General features: G+C 41.0%; 1 protein-coding gene across 3 annotated transcripts in view; it reads right to left on the bottom strand.

Moving 5' to 3' along the window:
• The window catches only part of DIP2C (disco interacting protein 2 homolog C), a 586,558-nt gene that overhangs the window by 18,979 nt on the left and 552,029 nt on the right, over positions 1–15,550 (bottom strand). For all 3 annotated transcript variants that reach the window (XM_069086554.1, XM_069086552.1, XM_069086553.1), the window contains 2 exons: positions 4,248–4,305; positions 37–111 (listed from right to left, as the gene is read on the bottom strand). In XM_069086554.1, the coding sequence (XP_068942655.1) occupies positions 37–111; positions 4,248–4,305 (133 nt within the window). The remainder of the gene's footprint in view (positions 1–36; positions 112–4,247; positions 4,306–15,550) is intronic.

Raw genomic sequence — 15,550 nt, 5'->3', positions numbered from 1 at the left:
GGGAAGGCCTTGCAAAAGACAAATTCTATTACTTACCTCCCCAAGATGAGAGTCTCCCAAGGGTCCTTTTGTTTCTGGGTTTGCAATTATGATACGGACTCCAGGGAGGATCTATTGAGAGAGAGAAATAAAATCCAGTTGATAGGAAGGACAGGAGAAAAAGAAGAGAGTAAGGCAGGCATGCAAACAGCTAAAGGATATAAATAAGACAACACACTTATTCCTACGCTGATGGAAGATATGTAAGTTCTTCGAGCCATCCTTTTTAAGGATAATTTCCTTACTTTTTGGAAGCTGATGAGCCTGAGTCCAGAACCATGCTATACATTTCTCATGATGTATAAGAAATATATTACCTTTAAGATATACTCTAAAAGGTTATAATTTCATTAAATGAACAAACAAGCAACTCTCATTTCACATAATCTTTTTATACAAAATTCCAAACTGATAATCAAGAAACCTGTAAAGATAATTAATAAATTGTACACGTTTCTATGCAGTTTTATTGTCTGGAAAAGATTTTCCTCAACCCTGAGAAGTGGGCAGGATAAATATCATGATCCCCATTTAACAGATGAGGAAACAGATTCAAAGGGTGAAAATGACTTGTTCATAGATATGAAAGTTAGTAATTGTTAGATCCAGGATAAGTCTTTGGGCTCCACGTTTTGTGTTCTTTTCACTATAACATGATGCTCACTTATTTTATGTAACTGCAGGCCTTAGAAGATCATTTTCAGACTAAAACCCATTATCCCAGGTCTTCTGCTTAATCCTTGAGTGTATTTGGGCAAGTATACACTTGTACACTTAACCTGTGTGGAACTCAGCTGCCTCTTCTATAAAATAACTCAGCTGAATTAAGTGATCACTAAGACTTCCTTAGCTGTACATACTATAATATAATCCTTTGTTTCAGGTGATGAGTTTTGTAGGGGAAAGCTGCTACGGCAATATGTGTTAGAGGAAGGGAATTGGGATGGCCAAGGTCTGAAGGCAAAGGGTACCCCAGATATGTGCCAATGGCTCAGGAGGTAATTGTTTTTAATGACCAGAAGAGGAATCTGACCTTAGCATTACACTGTCACTCTTCTCTCCAAAGTTAGCACTGATCTCTTATTTATCGAATGCAATGGTCTTTTCTCAATCCTCACTCTCCTTGACCTCTCTGCAGCCTGTGATGCTGTTGATCACTCTCTCCTATTGGATACTCTGTTCTCTAAAGTTTTTAGGGACACCACACACAGGGTTCTGTGCTGGGCCCTCTTCTCTTCTCCCTCTATATGACTTCTCATGGTGATCTCATCAGTCTTACAAGTTTAAATACTATTTATATGCTGATGATTCTCAAATCCATCTATCCTGCTCCAACCTTTCTGCGGACATCCAACCTTGCATCTCCAACTGGATGTCCAGTAGCCATCTTAAACTCAAGATGTCTTAAAGAGAATCCCTAAATATTCCTCCCTTACCTATTACTATAGAGGGGAATACCATCCTCCTAGACTCTTGGGCTCAAAACCATACAAGTCATTCCCCCAGCTCCTGTCTGTCACCTGTCTTATTCAATTTGTCATCAAAGTCTGTCAGCTTGACCTTTGTGACACTTAGACTATTGCAGTAGGCTGCTGGTGGGTCTACCTGCCTCAAGTCTCTCCCACTCTAATTCATCATCCATTCATTCAGATTTTCCTAAAGTGCATGTGCCTCTCCATTCCCACTCCCCAACCCAGTAACTCTAGTGGTTTCCTCTTGCCTTCAGGATCAAATACAAAATGCTCTGTCTGGCATTCAGAGCCCTTCCTAACCTAGCCTCCTCTTCTGTTTCCAGTTTTCTTTTTCTTTTTTTGGAGGGGAGAAGGAAGAGCAATTGGGGTTAAGTGACTTGCCCAAGGTCACATGGCTAGTAAATGTTAAGTGTTTGAGGCTGGATTTGAACTCAGGTCTTCCTGACTCCAGGGTCAGTGCTCTATTCACTGCACCACCTAGCCACCCCTTTTCCCAGTTTTCTTACACCCCACTCCCTGAAATGTACTCTTAGATCCAGTGACACTGGCCTTCTAGCTGTTCTACACACAGGCCACTACATCTCTTAGCTCTGGGCTTTGTCTCTCGCCGTCCTCCATGCCTGGAATGCTCTCCCTCCTCCACTCTAACTAGTGACCTCTTTGGCTTCCTTTTAAGTCCCAAGAAAAATCCCATCTTTACTGGAAGCTTTTCCCAACCCCTCTTAATTCTCTGTTAATTATTTCCCATTAGACTGTGAACTCCTCCAGAGCAGGAACTGCCTTTCACCTCTTTTGTATTCCCAACACTTAGCACAGTGCCTGGCACATAGTAGGTGCTTAATGAATATTGATTGATTGATTGAAGTGGAAGGAATATGTATGAAATAGGGACATAATTCCCATTAGGTTTAGCACTCATATTTGCTATGCCCTAACATATTCTGCAGCTGACTACCTCCAGCCAGAAGTGTTTTGTCCTTCCTTAAATCACTCACTTGACTCTTACCTTTTTGTACACTTGTCATACACATGTTTTAATTTATATCATAGTTATTTGTGTACCTATCTCATTAGAACAGAAGGTCCATGGATTTGTTTCTATAAAAAATTCCATAACTGTCTTTCAATATATTTTTATAATTACTATATTATGTAAATACTATATTAGTACTATGTATCCATTTAAAAATACTATTTTGAGAAGGGGTTCATAGGCTGCACCAGAATGACAAAGGGCTCCATGAGAACCTCTGCCTTAGAAGCACTGGGTTGTACTTGGAATCTGGAAGACCTGAGTTCAAGTGTGTCCTCAGGCACTTATTAGCTGTGTGACTCTGGTCAAGTCACTTAACCTCCTTCTACCTCAGATTCCTTAATTATAAAATGATAATAATGATAATATCTATCTCAGCAGGTTATTGTGAAGGTCAAATGAGAGAATATAGTAAAACACTTTGCATACCTAATGTTAGCTATTATTTCTCCTTCTAGAAAGTTCCTTGAAGTACAGATTATTGTTTTTCTTCCTTATATGCTCTTCAACATTTACCCCAGTTCCATACACATAATAATATTAAAGATAATATCAATAGTAATATTAAAGCACCAAGTACTTTTTATATATGTTATCTCTTTTGGAATTGGTAACAACCCTATAGGTATAGGTATAATTATACCCATTGTACAGATGAGGAAAGTGAGCATCAGAGGTTAAATGTCTTGCCCATTGTCATAAAAAGGATTACACAATAACAATATTTCAAATTTAAAGTGAGAGACCTTAGAGGTTATCTAATTTAACTCCATTTTACAGATAAAGAAATGGAACATCAGAGAAATTGACTTGTTCAAGAGCACACAAGGAATTAAGTGACAGAACCAGGTCCTTTGCCTCCCAGTCTGGCACCCTATCACCAATTACATTTATTAAACACTGAGGTTAGCATGTTGGCCCTCACCTGTACCACCTCAGTGGATCTTTACAATAACCCTGCGACATAGGAGCTATTTTTATCCCCATTTTTTAGCTGTGAAAACAGGTACTGGCCTAGAGTTACACACAACAGAGAAGTGTTTGAAATAGGATTGAAACTCAGGTCCTCTAAACTCTAGGTCTGCTGTTCTATCTACTCCACCAACAATTAGCTGCATTCTCTCGTTCCCCCTGCCTTTTCATCAAGTTGTCTACTTGGGGATTTTTCTAATGCAGAGTTGCTACCTAACTTGGTTGGAAAGCATATTTATAGCAAGAAATGCTGGTGCATAACATTGTTGATTAGAAAAGCTCAAATGATGTGACGTTTGAGAGGAAGAAAGCAGTCTCAGGACATGGTATGCTAAGGTTCTGATAATTCACAATGAAAGAACAGAGACAGGTGAGAAGATCTTTTGGTACAGAACACAGAACCTTCTGGAATAGTGCCCAATTGATAGAAGTCTGAGGTGATGAGGCTGGGGCAAATCACGCTGGCCTTGTCAGAGTAAATTAGATGTTCACGGTTCAGTATCTACTGGACAAATAGTGGTTTGTATTGTTGCAGCCAGTATGGCAAGAGGAAACTGAAAGGGCTGGACTAATTGTGGCTCTTCTAATTATCAATTATCATTGTAATTACTCCATGAGATTTCATTGGTCAGAGTCTTGACCTGCAAAGGTACACAGCATTTAGTGACACTACCGTTTTAGGTACACACCGTCTAACTGGCTGTGTTACAGTGTCTTCTTTTAATACTTACTTTTCCTGATTCCATGAGGGGCAAACTGTGGGGAGATCCTCTTTCTACTAGACGAACTCTGCAAACACAAAAACAACAGATGCATGTGAACATTTCCCCTCCTGCTTTTGCTAAATCCCCATCCCACTTAGTCCCAGGTTATTTCCCCAGCAGGTCATCTCTGGGCGTGGTCGTTGATGCTATTGGCAAACCAACAGCAAATGCGGTTAAGAAGAAAAAGAATGTGTTCTACAATTCTCTTTGCACATAGGCAGAGAAGAAGTAAAATATACCTGAAAGTAGCAAAAAAAAAAAAAAAGTAATCAATTAGGAAATGCCAAATTGGCTGGGGGACTTCTGGGTCCTGTTCTGTGGCTTGGAGTCCAGGTACATCCTGCTTTCTGTTTGCATGTGGTTAACACATTTAGACTCCAAAATTGGAAAGATTAGACTCATTTATATAATATATTTTCATTTAGCAACAATGTTCAATCATCAATGCTAAGGAAATGGAAAGCACTGGAACAAGTGATTGGTACAAGTGGAGAACAGTGAATGCAGGATGAAGACAAAAGAAAATGGGAAATGGCAGTCTGACCAAATGACTAAAATAATAGGGAATGTGGTTTAGTATAAGGAGCAAGTAACTTTCCAACGGTCGTTTGCTAAAAGGGAAGAAGTGTATATAAGGCCTAAGGGGTATTGCATTCATCATCATCATCATCATCATCATCATCATCACTAACATTTATATAAGAAGCCTTTGTTGTCATCGTAGGCAGTCGTGCGCTGGTAAATATTTAACATCTGGCTTTCAAAAAAAAAAAACAATTGTACAAAAGACAAGCTTCAAGCATTATTGACTTTTTCTCCATGACCTTTTTATAAACAAAATAGTAAATCAAGCCCTAATTTGTGGCATTTGCAGATTTCCTAGGTATAAAAAGGATCACATGTGAAAGCTGGTTCTCACTGACTCTAGGCCACCCCTGGCTACAGATAAAACAAACTTGGCCCAAGGTACAATCTCTGAAAGTTCTACCCAGCATGGAAACCATTCTAGCATAGTAAACATGGTCACAGTGTCAGTAACAAAACTGAGATAGTGAGAGGTCAGCTACTTCATGGGGAGAAGTTTCCTTAGAAGAGAATCTTCTAATTCAGACAGTGAGTGGGTACTTCAGGCACCACAGAGTCAACCATCACTGTCAGCACTGTTAACTTCTCTCTCATGATTGTTGCTGCTGGCAATGGAACTAGGACACCATAATGTTGTTCATTCAGGAGCTACCAAAGAAAGAGGGGAGCCAAGTAGCTCAGTGTACAGAGAGCCAGTAAGTCCTGAGTTTGAATTGTGCTCAGACACTCAACAGTTGTGTGTCCCTGGGCAAGTTATTTAGCATTTTTGTGCATTAGTTTTGTCATCTATAAAATGGGGATGAATTAACTTATGTCAGTCAGTTAATAAACATTAAGTGCCTTTTATGTGTCAGGCTCCTGTTAAGCTCTGTGGAGACAAAAAGAGGCAAAGGACAGTCCCTATCCTTGAGGAAATCACAGACTAATGGGGGAAGAACACATGCAAAGAATTCTGTATTGAAAAGCCACATACAGGATAAATAGGAAATAATGAAGAGAGGGAAAGTAATAGAATTGAGAGGAATTGGGAAAGGCTTTCTGTAGAAGGTGGGATTTCAGCTGAGACTTGAAGAAAGCCAGGGAAGCTAAGGGTCAGAAATAAGGAGGGAGAACATTCAGGGATGGGGGACAGACACTGAAAATGCCTGGAATAGAGAGATGACTTTTGTTATTTAAAGAAAACCAAGGAGGCCAATGTCACTGGATCAAGAAGAAAGCATTCTGCAAACCTTAAAATGCTATGTAAATGTTAGTTCGTTATTATTTATTATTAAAAAAGGATAGAAGGGAAATCTCTAGTGATTCAAAACTTTTAAAAGCTGGGCGAGGGGGGAGGCAGTCTCATCTTGCCAGTGTGGTGAAGTGATGCACTTCCAAATGCAGGGCCTACCTTCAAAGTTCAGCTCTGCTGCCCCATTAGGGGTCTCTTTGACCTTAGGCAAATTCCTCATTTGTAAAATGATTAGGTTACACAGGCTGATCTCCAAGATCCCTTCTCACTCTTGGACTATGAGTATTACCCTGGGATTGTTACCTTTCTGGGCCTCAGTTTCCTTATTTATAAAACAAAGAGATTGTGTTAAGTGAGCTCTTAAATCCCTTCCATATTTGAATCTAAGATGCTAAGACCCTTAAATAGAGGTGAAATAGACAACTGTCTCAGGAATGATAATAGTTCATATTTATTTTTACAATGATTGTGTGATTTACAAAATACTCTATAACAGCTCAGTGGAATAAATTATGGTACTAGTAGTATTATGTCCATTTTACAGATGAGGAAACAGATGTGTTTATCATTACATAGCTAATAAGTGCTGGAGTTGGGGCTTGAACTTATGTCTCTGACACTTTACTCCCCCCCTCCCCAAATCAAGCTCCTCAAGTCAACAGATTTTCCCTCAATAATTTCCAGATCTCCTCTCTGTGGCATTTAAAAGGCCTTCACCATTTGGCTCCAGGCTGACCACATATTATTTCCTTTCACATTCTCCATGATCCAAGCAAACTAACATACTTATGATTTTTCATACACGACATTCTATCTGCTCCTCCATTTCTTTGAACAGGCTGTCCTCCATGCCTGGGATTCTCATCTGTCACCTCTGCCTTTTGGAATCTCTAGTTACCCATGGTGATTAGCTTACATGCCACCTCCTTTGGGAAGTCTTTCCTGACTGAACTAGCCCTTTCCAAACACTCTATTTTGTATGCATTCTGCCTTTTATGTGAACATTTTATATCCATCCAGTAGAAGGTAAGCTTCGTGAGAGCAGAGACGACTACCTCACTTCCATATTTTTATTACTACACATGTATCCTGTATTTGCATTTCATTGTAGTCACTTAACAATTGCTTGAATACGGTAAATTACCTTTTACCTCTATACTTTCAAAATGCAAATGCTCTGAGAAATGTCACTATTATATATTTGAATTTGATAAGTTTTATATCCTCCAACCATCAGAATACATAAGAGAACCAGACCCCTAAGTTCTTGAGTATTTGTGTGAAGAAAAGAAGTAAAACAGATCACTAGCCCCACTTGAACCTTTTCATTATAGCTCCCTTGATAATTTGCATTGAGCATCATCAATATCATGGGAGGGGAAGAGAGTTGAAAAGAGTTTTCTTACTCTAAGATTGAATTTATGGAATGGCAACTCAGGAAGAACTAAAGAGTTATTTAACCTAAACCAGAAGGCCTTTGCTGGTTGGCTATGGCTGTGGGGTTTAAATCACATATACACATCCTAATAGAGAGTACATGAGGCTATGTGGTAAAATAGCTGAAACCCCTTCCTTACAGAAAGAGAAAAGGCCACATAACAGCAGAAAGCAACAGAAGGCTTGTCTACCCTCAGACCACTAAGTGCGAATGGTAGCAGAGAACAGTCTGGGTGCAGATATCCACAGCAGTAGAAAGAACAACCTATCAAAACAGCCCAGAAGTCTTACCAGTGATTCTTAAACTGGTAAATTTCAGGGGTTCCACGAACTTATATGGGGGAAAATACATCATTATTCCAATTTAACTGATGTCCTTTGGAATCCTTTGAATTTTATTTTATGCATTTAAAAAACCATTACTCTAGGGGCGGCTAGATGGTCCTGGAGTCAGGAGGGCCTGAGTTAAAATCCAACCTCAGACACTTAACACTAGCTGTGTGACCTTGGGCAAGTCACTTAACCCCAATTGCCCTGCCTTCCCCCTCCAAAAAGCAAAAAACAATGACGACGACAACAACAACAAAAACCCATTACTCTGAGGAGTCTATAGGTTTCATCATATTGTCAAAGGAGCTCAAGGCTCCAAAAGGAAGACCTCTAGCTCAGTGCATCACCTGGTCAGTCAGATGCAGAGGAAGCAGCAAGGGAGGCAGGTTCCAGGTGGGACCCAGCTCTATTTAAAAAAAAAAATGCATGTTGCCTTGGCGTGGTTCATTGCCTTTTCTTTTCAGTGAGTGGGAATCTATGGAGGATGTACTTCTTTCTTTCAGTACGGGGGAAATTTCTTTCAAAACTTACTTTGTTATGTATTTTCTTTAATATCTTTTGGTCTGATTTAATATGTCTTCCAGTTGGTTTGGTAAAAGAACTGGGAGCCCATGAGTTATTGTTTGAAGTATTTGATAAATCAAAACATATCTCTGGCCCAGAGTAACTGATGGGGGGGTGGGCACACATCAAGGTGAGACCCTGGGGCTATCCTTGCACTACCTCAACCATATCTTTTAGAGCTAAACGGGCTCTAAGAAATCATCTAGTGCAAGTTCTTCATTGTATAGAGAATTTGCCCATAGTCTCAGAGATGGTAAATGGTAGGCTCAAGATTTGAACCCAGGTTTGCTGCCTCCAAATCCAGGGCTCACTATACCATACTGTACTTCTAATTGCTTCTCAGAGAATTGTTTTAGGTAAAGCACTTTCTAAATCTTAATGTTACATATATGTAAGTCGTTATTATTCCTTCATGAGTTTGGTGTACATTGGACTAGATCTACATCTAATGCTAATTAGGAAGTACTAACCTTTAATTGGGGGTAGGGAGGGCTATGTGTCAATTATTGTCATAATATCAATAATGTTGTATTTAACTCCCCCCATAAAATAATTATAGCTGGCAGTAATACAGTACTTTAAGGTTTGGAAAACATTCTGCATACATCATCTCATTTTGAGTCTAACAGATGTTACCAATGAAATGGGGTTGATGGATGGAGAGTTTGGAAGTCCAGTGTTTGTATTAAATCAATCTCAGGTGATATTGCTTAATCAGGGCCTGCTGTAACAAGGACAATAATTCTACTTCATATTTGTGATCAGAAAATTGAGATGTAGGGTTGAAAGGGACCTTTGAAGTTATCCAGTCCAATCCCATTCACTTTAAAGATGAGGAAACTGAGGTCCAGAAAAACTTAGTGATTTGTCCACTTCTGTCAGGTAGCATGTAGCAGAGCTGAAATCTGAATCTCAGTTATTTGAGCTCCAATTCAGTGCCCTCCCAGCCTTTTCCTGGGCTCTCATTGCCAGGGTTGATCTCTGCATTGCTGCAGAGGGTATAAAAGCCTGCTGCTATTTGGAGGGTGGGCTGCCTTCCAACAATCGGGCTGTGAATTATACCCCAGACAGCCAGGCTGTAGAGTGAACCCCTAGGACAAAAATTAGAGCCCAGTAGTCTCAAAGGAATGAGAGGTCAGCCAAGTTTCTATTCCTGCTCCCCCAGCCCTCTGGCCTATCATTTACTCGGTGTTCACTATTATTTTGGAAAGTGAAAGATCCCTGCCAAGCATGTCATCAGACACGTCAGGAAGCTCAGGGTGCTTTATCAGGACGATTGGTTGTGGGGCAAACTCATGCTAGCTCATGGAATGAAAATAGCTGTGAGAATAAAAGAGGGAGCCCCCCCAATCCTGCTCACATCCAGCTTCCTAATACAATGTTTGACACATCCTCCTGAGTTCTTACTGCTGGTGTCCATTATGTCTTGTATTGTGCCAACCTATGAAAGGTCAAAAAGTGACAAAAGCAGGAAGATGCCTCTCCACACTGGATCTAAAAATGGGAGTTTAAACCCTTAGGAAAAGGACACCTTGAGGCTAGATATATAGCTCATTTGGTAAAAAACAGTGGCTTCAATTCTGAACTCAGATTCAAACCGCATAGCTATCCCATGGTATTGATGTATTTGTACAACTTCTATTTGAATTTTTGTTTCTAGTTACAAATGGTACAATTTCATATTCACAAGATCACAGGATCCACACCTGAAATGGATCCTAGAGATCAAATCCCCTTATTTGGTAAATGAGGAATAAAGAAGGGTTGAGTACCCACCAACTAGGGAATGGTCATGTATTAGAATATTGTGCTAAAAGAAATGATGAAAGGGATGGTTTCAATGAAACCTGGGAAGATGTGCATGAACTGATGCAGAGTGAAATGTGCAGAACCAGGAGAATCACTTATACAGTAACAACCCTGAATATGTAAACAATTTCGGAAGCCCTTAAGAACTCTGATTAACTCAATGACCAACCATGATTCCAGAGGATCGGAAATGAAGTATGTTACCCAACTCCTGATAAAAAAAAGGATGATAGTTGACTAGAGATGCAAAATGAAAGACAGCTTCTGAACATAACCAAAGAGCGGATTTGTTTTTCTTGACTATGAATATTTGTTCCTAGAGATTTTTCTTTTTTTTTTCCGAGTGGGGGTGGGAAGAAGGAAAAAACTGATTTTTGTCCACTGCAAAATAAACCCCAAAATTTAATCTAAAGAAAGAATGAAGGAGGGTTCCAGGGAGTACAATGGGGAGAGAGAAGGCAGAGACTAGGGAGAGCTGGGGGAAGAGGTAACAGAGGAAAAGGAATTCTGAAGCAGGTAGGAAATAGTCAGAGAGGCTGGGGAGAGATAGTCCAAGCTGGGGTGCAGTCATCCCTCCCTCATGGAAGGAAAAGGGGGAGATAGAAGGCCAAGTCTCTGTTGGAAATTGGGGAAAAGGAGGAGGGAGGAGATGATGATGTCAAAGGGTTTTGAGAATGGGAGAAGAGGAAGTTCATATGGAGTACAACTTTTTCCATCAAAATAAAATACATTACCTTTAGTTAAGAGACATGGATTGCAGAGAGAGTTGTGGGAGGCTTGCGGAGGAAAGGAAGGTTGGGAATAGCTTTTGTGGGCAGATGAGAATTCATTTAGAGAAGAATCTGCCTTGATGCAGAGAAGGCCCAGCTGAGCTTACCATGAATTTGTGTATTGACTGATTTCTATGCCTAATAATTTCCCCCTTCTAAAGTCCAACTCAAATGCCACCTTTTCCAAGGAAAATCTCCCTTGATTTCTGCAGGCAGCAATGATCTTTTCCCTTCCAGAATGCACACTGAACTTTTCTCAAAGGTCTTGGGTGCTTCACTTACTTTTGTATGCTTTGAATGTGCCTACTGAACTGCATTTCATAACCATAGCTTCAGTGTCTTAAAAGCTTACTATGTTTGTATTGAATTGAATTCAGTCCCATGACCTGGATCCCAGCCCTGACTTTGTTTCTAATCAGCTTTGTGGTCTTGGCCAAGTAACTTCACACATTTTATCATCTATAAAATGGATGTGGCAGGATGAGATTTCTTCCCCCAACCCCCAAAAGTCCCTTTCTGCTCAATATTCTATGCCCCTAATGCTTTACAATTTTGTCACAGCCTGTCTGAGCTAGAAACATATTACTCTGAACCTGCATAAAGGCTGGGATGAGGAAATAAAAGGCAGCTCATCTTTAAAGAATAATTACCCAAAAGCCAAATTTATAAAACAGAATGAGAGATCAAAGGATCACACATTTTAAGTTGGTTGGAAGAGACCTTAGAAGCCATCTAAATCAAATGCCCTTATTTTACAGGGGAGGAAACTAAGACCTAGAGAGATTAAGTGACCTTTCCAAGGTCATACAACACAATAAGGGGTAGAGTCAACTATGCCAACCCAGGATCTCTGACTCTAGATCCAGGGCTCTTGTTATTGCAATTAAAAAAAACCTATCACTTAAGGCAAAAGCTGGGGTGGGGGGGCATGTCAAGCTGTCAGGGTCTATCTTGACTGTGTGTGTGTGTGTGTGTTTTCATATGCTATCATATGCTACCAAGAAGTGGGAATTTCATTGCACTGATCTGAATGCTCACAGGTTCTGGCTGTGTTGAATCTGGAAATCAAGTATTCAAAGGAACTTTTCCACATCTAAGGAAGATTTTTCAAATGCACTGTATGTGGTTACAAATCTGGTCAACCTACCTTTCATTATTTTTCTGCACTGGGACTACTGCTCCACCCTGTGGAGGTCTAAACCAAAGCCTGCACTCCCAATCCTTGCCTCATTCCCTCTCCTTTGCAATTTCAACCCAAGTGCAAATGCTGTGACCTTAGAGACAGACAGTCCTTTCATCCTAGCCCCTGATGGTCCCTTGAAGCTCAGGATTTCACCAGAAGGAAGGAAGAAGGAACAGCTGGTCTAGTATAAGGAGAGGTATTGAAAAAAAACTGCTGGGGTCGGGTAGCAGGGGAGGAAACAGAAAAGACATTAAAAAAAAAAAAACGATCCAAACAGTTACAGATGTGCTGTTTGCCTCCAAGCCTCTTCCATATTCACTCATTTATTTGCTTCCTTGCTTCAAGGATCTGTGATTTCATCAATGTGGGTACTCCCTGCACCGAAGCAGATTTCCATTCCTTGCTCACCTAGTAGTTGGTTTTTAAGAGTATCCAAAGCTAAAATTTGGCCTTTGGCCTCAGGGCCAATTTTAGCTCCTCAGCGGGTCTGTACTCAATCTCTGAAGCTGGGAAGGCCTGCTGGAACCCCTGTTTCCTTTGAGAGCCTAGGGTCACTTCCAAGCCACAATGAAGCTTTGAGTATTTAGTGACTCATACCTCTGTATAATTCAGTAGAGTCAGCCGGACTCAGTGAATAAAGTGAGCTGGCCTCCTAGTTAGGTTCTGCTTCTGGCCCACACTGGCCATGTAACCCTAGAAAAACTACTCAGTCTCCCTCTCCCAGGTGACTACTTGAAACTACAAGCTGTGTTAACAGTTGCTGAACATTGGTAAAAGACATTTCCTCCTTACTGGGAGTTTCCTATATTAATGAAAGCATGAGTCAAGACGATTCCTTTCCCCTTCCAACCTCCCACAAGGCCCATACAACCAACCAAACTTCCTTCTTTCCTCCTTTCTTCCCTCTCCCTGTTCCTTCTTCCCTTCCCTTCCCTCCCTCCCTCCCTCCCTCCCTCCCTCCCTTCCTTCCTTCCTTCCTTCCTTCCTTCCTTCCTTCCTTCCTTCCTTCCCTCCCTCCTTTCTTTCCAGGTTGTGACTTGCCCAGGGTCACACAACTAGTAAGCATCTGAGGCTGAATTTGAAATCAGGTCCTCCTAATTCCAGGGCCAGTGCTGTAGCCATTGCACCACCTAACTGCCCCAGTACCCATACATCTTTTAAAATTGCTTTGCCCAATTCCTTTGAAGAGAATTTGGAACTATTTATGTGGTTAATTAGTTCATAAACATTTCTCAAGAACCTACATACAGTATAGACACTGTGCCAAGTGAAAACAATCCCTGACCTAAGACGCTTACATTCTATTGAGGGAATTAACATGTATGTGTGTAGTTATAAGCAAAATATATACCAAATAAATATAAGGTAATTTTGAGAGGGAAGGCACTAGCAACTGGTGGGAATCAGGCCTAACTGGCCTACCAGAACAAAACATAAGTGGAATGAATAGGTTCTCAGTTACTATAAGAATCAGAGTTCACAGCTGCACAGTGCTTCATACTTTACAAAAGGCTTTTGGACCTGTCATCCATTATGTTTGATCCTTACCAAAACATAGGAAAGGCAACAGGGCAGGCATTAGAATTAGGACAAGAACCCCCATTTTCTGGCTCTTCATCTGGTTCCTACCACCTGGTGCTTCTTCTTTCAGGCCACTTAAAGCTCTGGGTTGGACAACAGCTCTGGTCTCCAGACCCCTTCCTCTGCTGGCACTGTCCAGTAGAATTCTGGACCATGTTGAAAATGGTAAAATCATTTCCAAAGGGAGGTTTGGGAGTTCATACCACCTCTCTACTCCTACAAGTACATCAGCCTGCTAATGCCATTCCTGGATGGGTAGTGAAACCTATTATTAGTCTATTGGTTTGTGTAGAGTCTATCAATCTTTGGCAGCTGGAGACTTATTTATAACAATTAAGAAACAAAATTACATTAGTTACCCCAATGGGAGAATGTTGAAAAAAATCATCACAACAGCTGCTGCCAAAATTATAATCACTTCAGGATTACTAGAAGCGGGAACCATAAATGTCAAACATCCCATCAAATGAGGGGCAGCTGTTTGCTGGGGAATGGAATGTAAGCTGTGGGCCCCAGCCTTCATGGACTGTCTGGGAGTGCGATGGATAGAGGGCTAGCCTCTGGAATAAGGCCCCCAATTTCTATAATGTTTCTGAATTTACAAAATGCTTAACCTCACAATAACCTTGTGAGGACGCCAGCTAGTCAGTCAACAAGCATTTATTAAGTACTTATGTTCCAGGCAATATATTAAACCCTAAGGATGGACATACAGAAAAGAAAAATCAGTCCCTTAGGTGCAAGTATCACTAGGGATAGTTAGATGGCGCAGTAGATGGAACACCAGGTCTGGAGTCAGGAAGACCTGAGTTCAAATCCAGTCTCTGACACTTACTGGTTGTGTGACCCTGGGCAAGTCACTTAACTCTCTTTTTCTCTTCATCTATAAAATGAGCTGGAGAAGGAAATGGCAAACCACTCCAGTGTCTTTGGCAAGAAAACCCTAAATAGGATCACTAAGAAAAATAATAAAAGTATCATTATCCATTTTTCATAGATGAGGAAACTGAGGGGTTAAAAAGGAAACTGACTTTCACACAACTAATAAGTGTCAAGAGAGGGAATTCACACCCAGGTTTCCTCACTCCCAAGTCCAAGAATTCCTAATACCACCTGGACAAGAGCTCTCATGAAACGAAACCTTGGGTCATTGATAACTGAGTGTTCCCATCAGTCATTACAAAGGCAGGGGCTCCAGAGTTACAAGTCCCCGGTTCAAATTCCACTTTTACACTAGGTGTTTGACTATGAACAGGTCACTGTACTTCCCTGTAAAATGAGAGAAGTTTAGATGGGAGGCCTCTGAAGTCCCTTCTAGCTCAAAGACTATGGCTCTGTGACCCACCTGAGGCCTCAGTAAAACTTGATCAAGGAGGAGGAGAGTGGGGAAGAAGTGCCAAATGCCTCCATTCCCAAATCCGGAGGGAATTCTAAAACTGCATTTCACAATTACCTTCAGTCTCCTTCCCTACGAAACCCTTTAACAGAGCTCAGCTCAACAGACTGGGACTTTAGCTCCTTTCCCCTTCTCTTCCTTGACCTCCAAGGGAACTAAGGGGGCTAAAAGGCAAGCTCTGGGAGAGAGGGGGAGGGCAGCATCCTCGGCCCTTGATCCTCCCCACACTTTATAACCTAGACCTAGCAGGTGCAATATTTTAGGTAGGAAGGGCTTGCTGCTTAAAAAAACTTAGCGCTGTGGCCTAAACTCCAAAGTTAGGGCCCATAGCAATTTTCCCCCCTAGTTCCCATTTCCTGGTGATGAGCTGAGTGAAAAGAAAAA

The sequence above is a fragment of the Petaurus breviceps genome, unplaced genomic scaffold, assembly GCF_028583685.1.
Source record: "Petaurus breviceps papuanus isolate PSGF00001 unplaced genomic scaffold, PetGlider_PUasm1.0 178, whole genome shotgun sequence".
NCBI lineage: Eukaryota > Metazoa > Chordata > Mammalia > Diprotodontia > Petauridae > Petaurus > Petaurus breviceps.
Note: the sequence above shows the minus strand (reverse complement) of the source record. Positions and strands in the feature narration are given on the sequence as shown.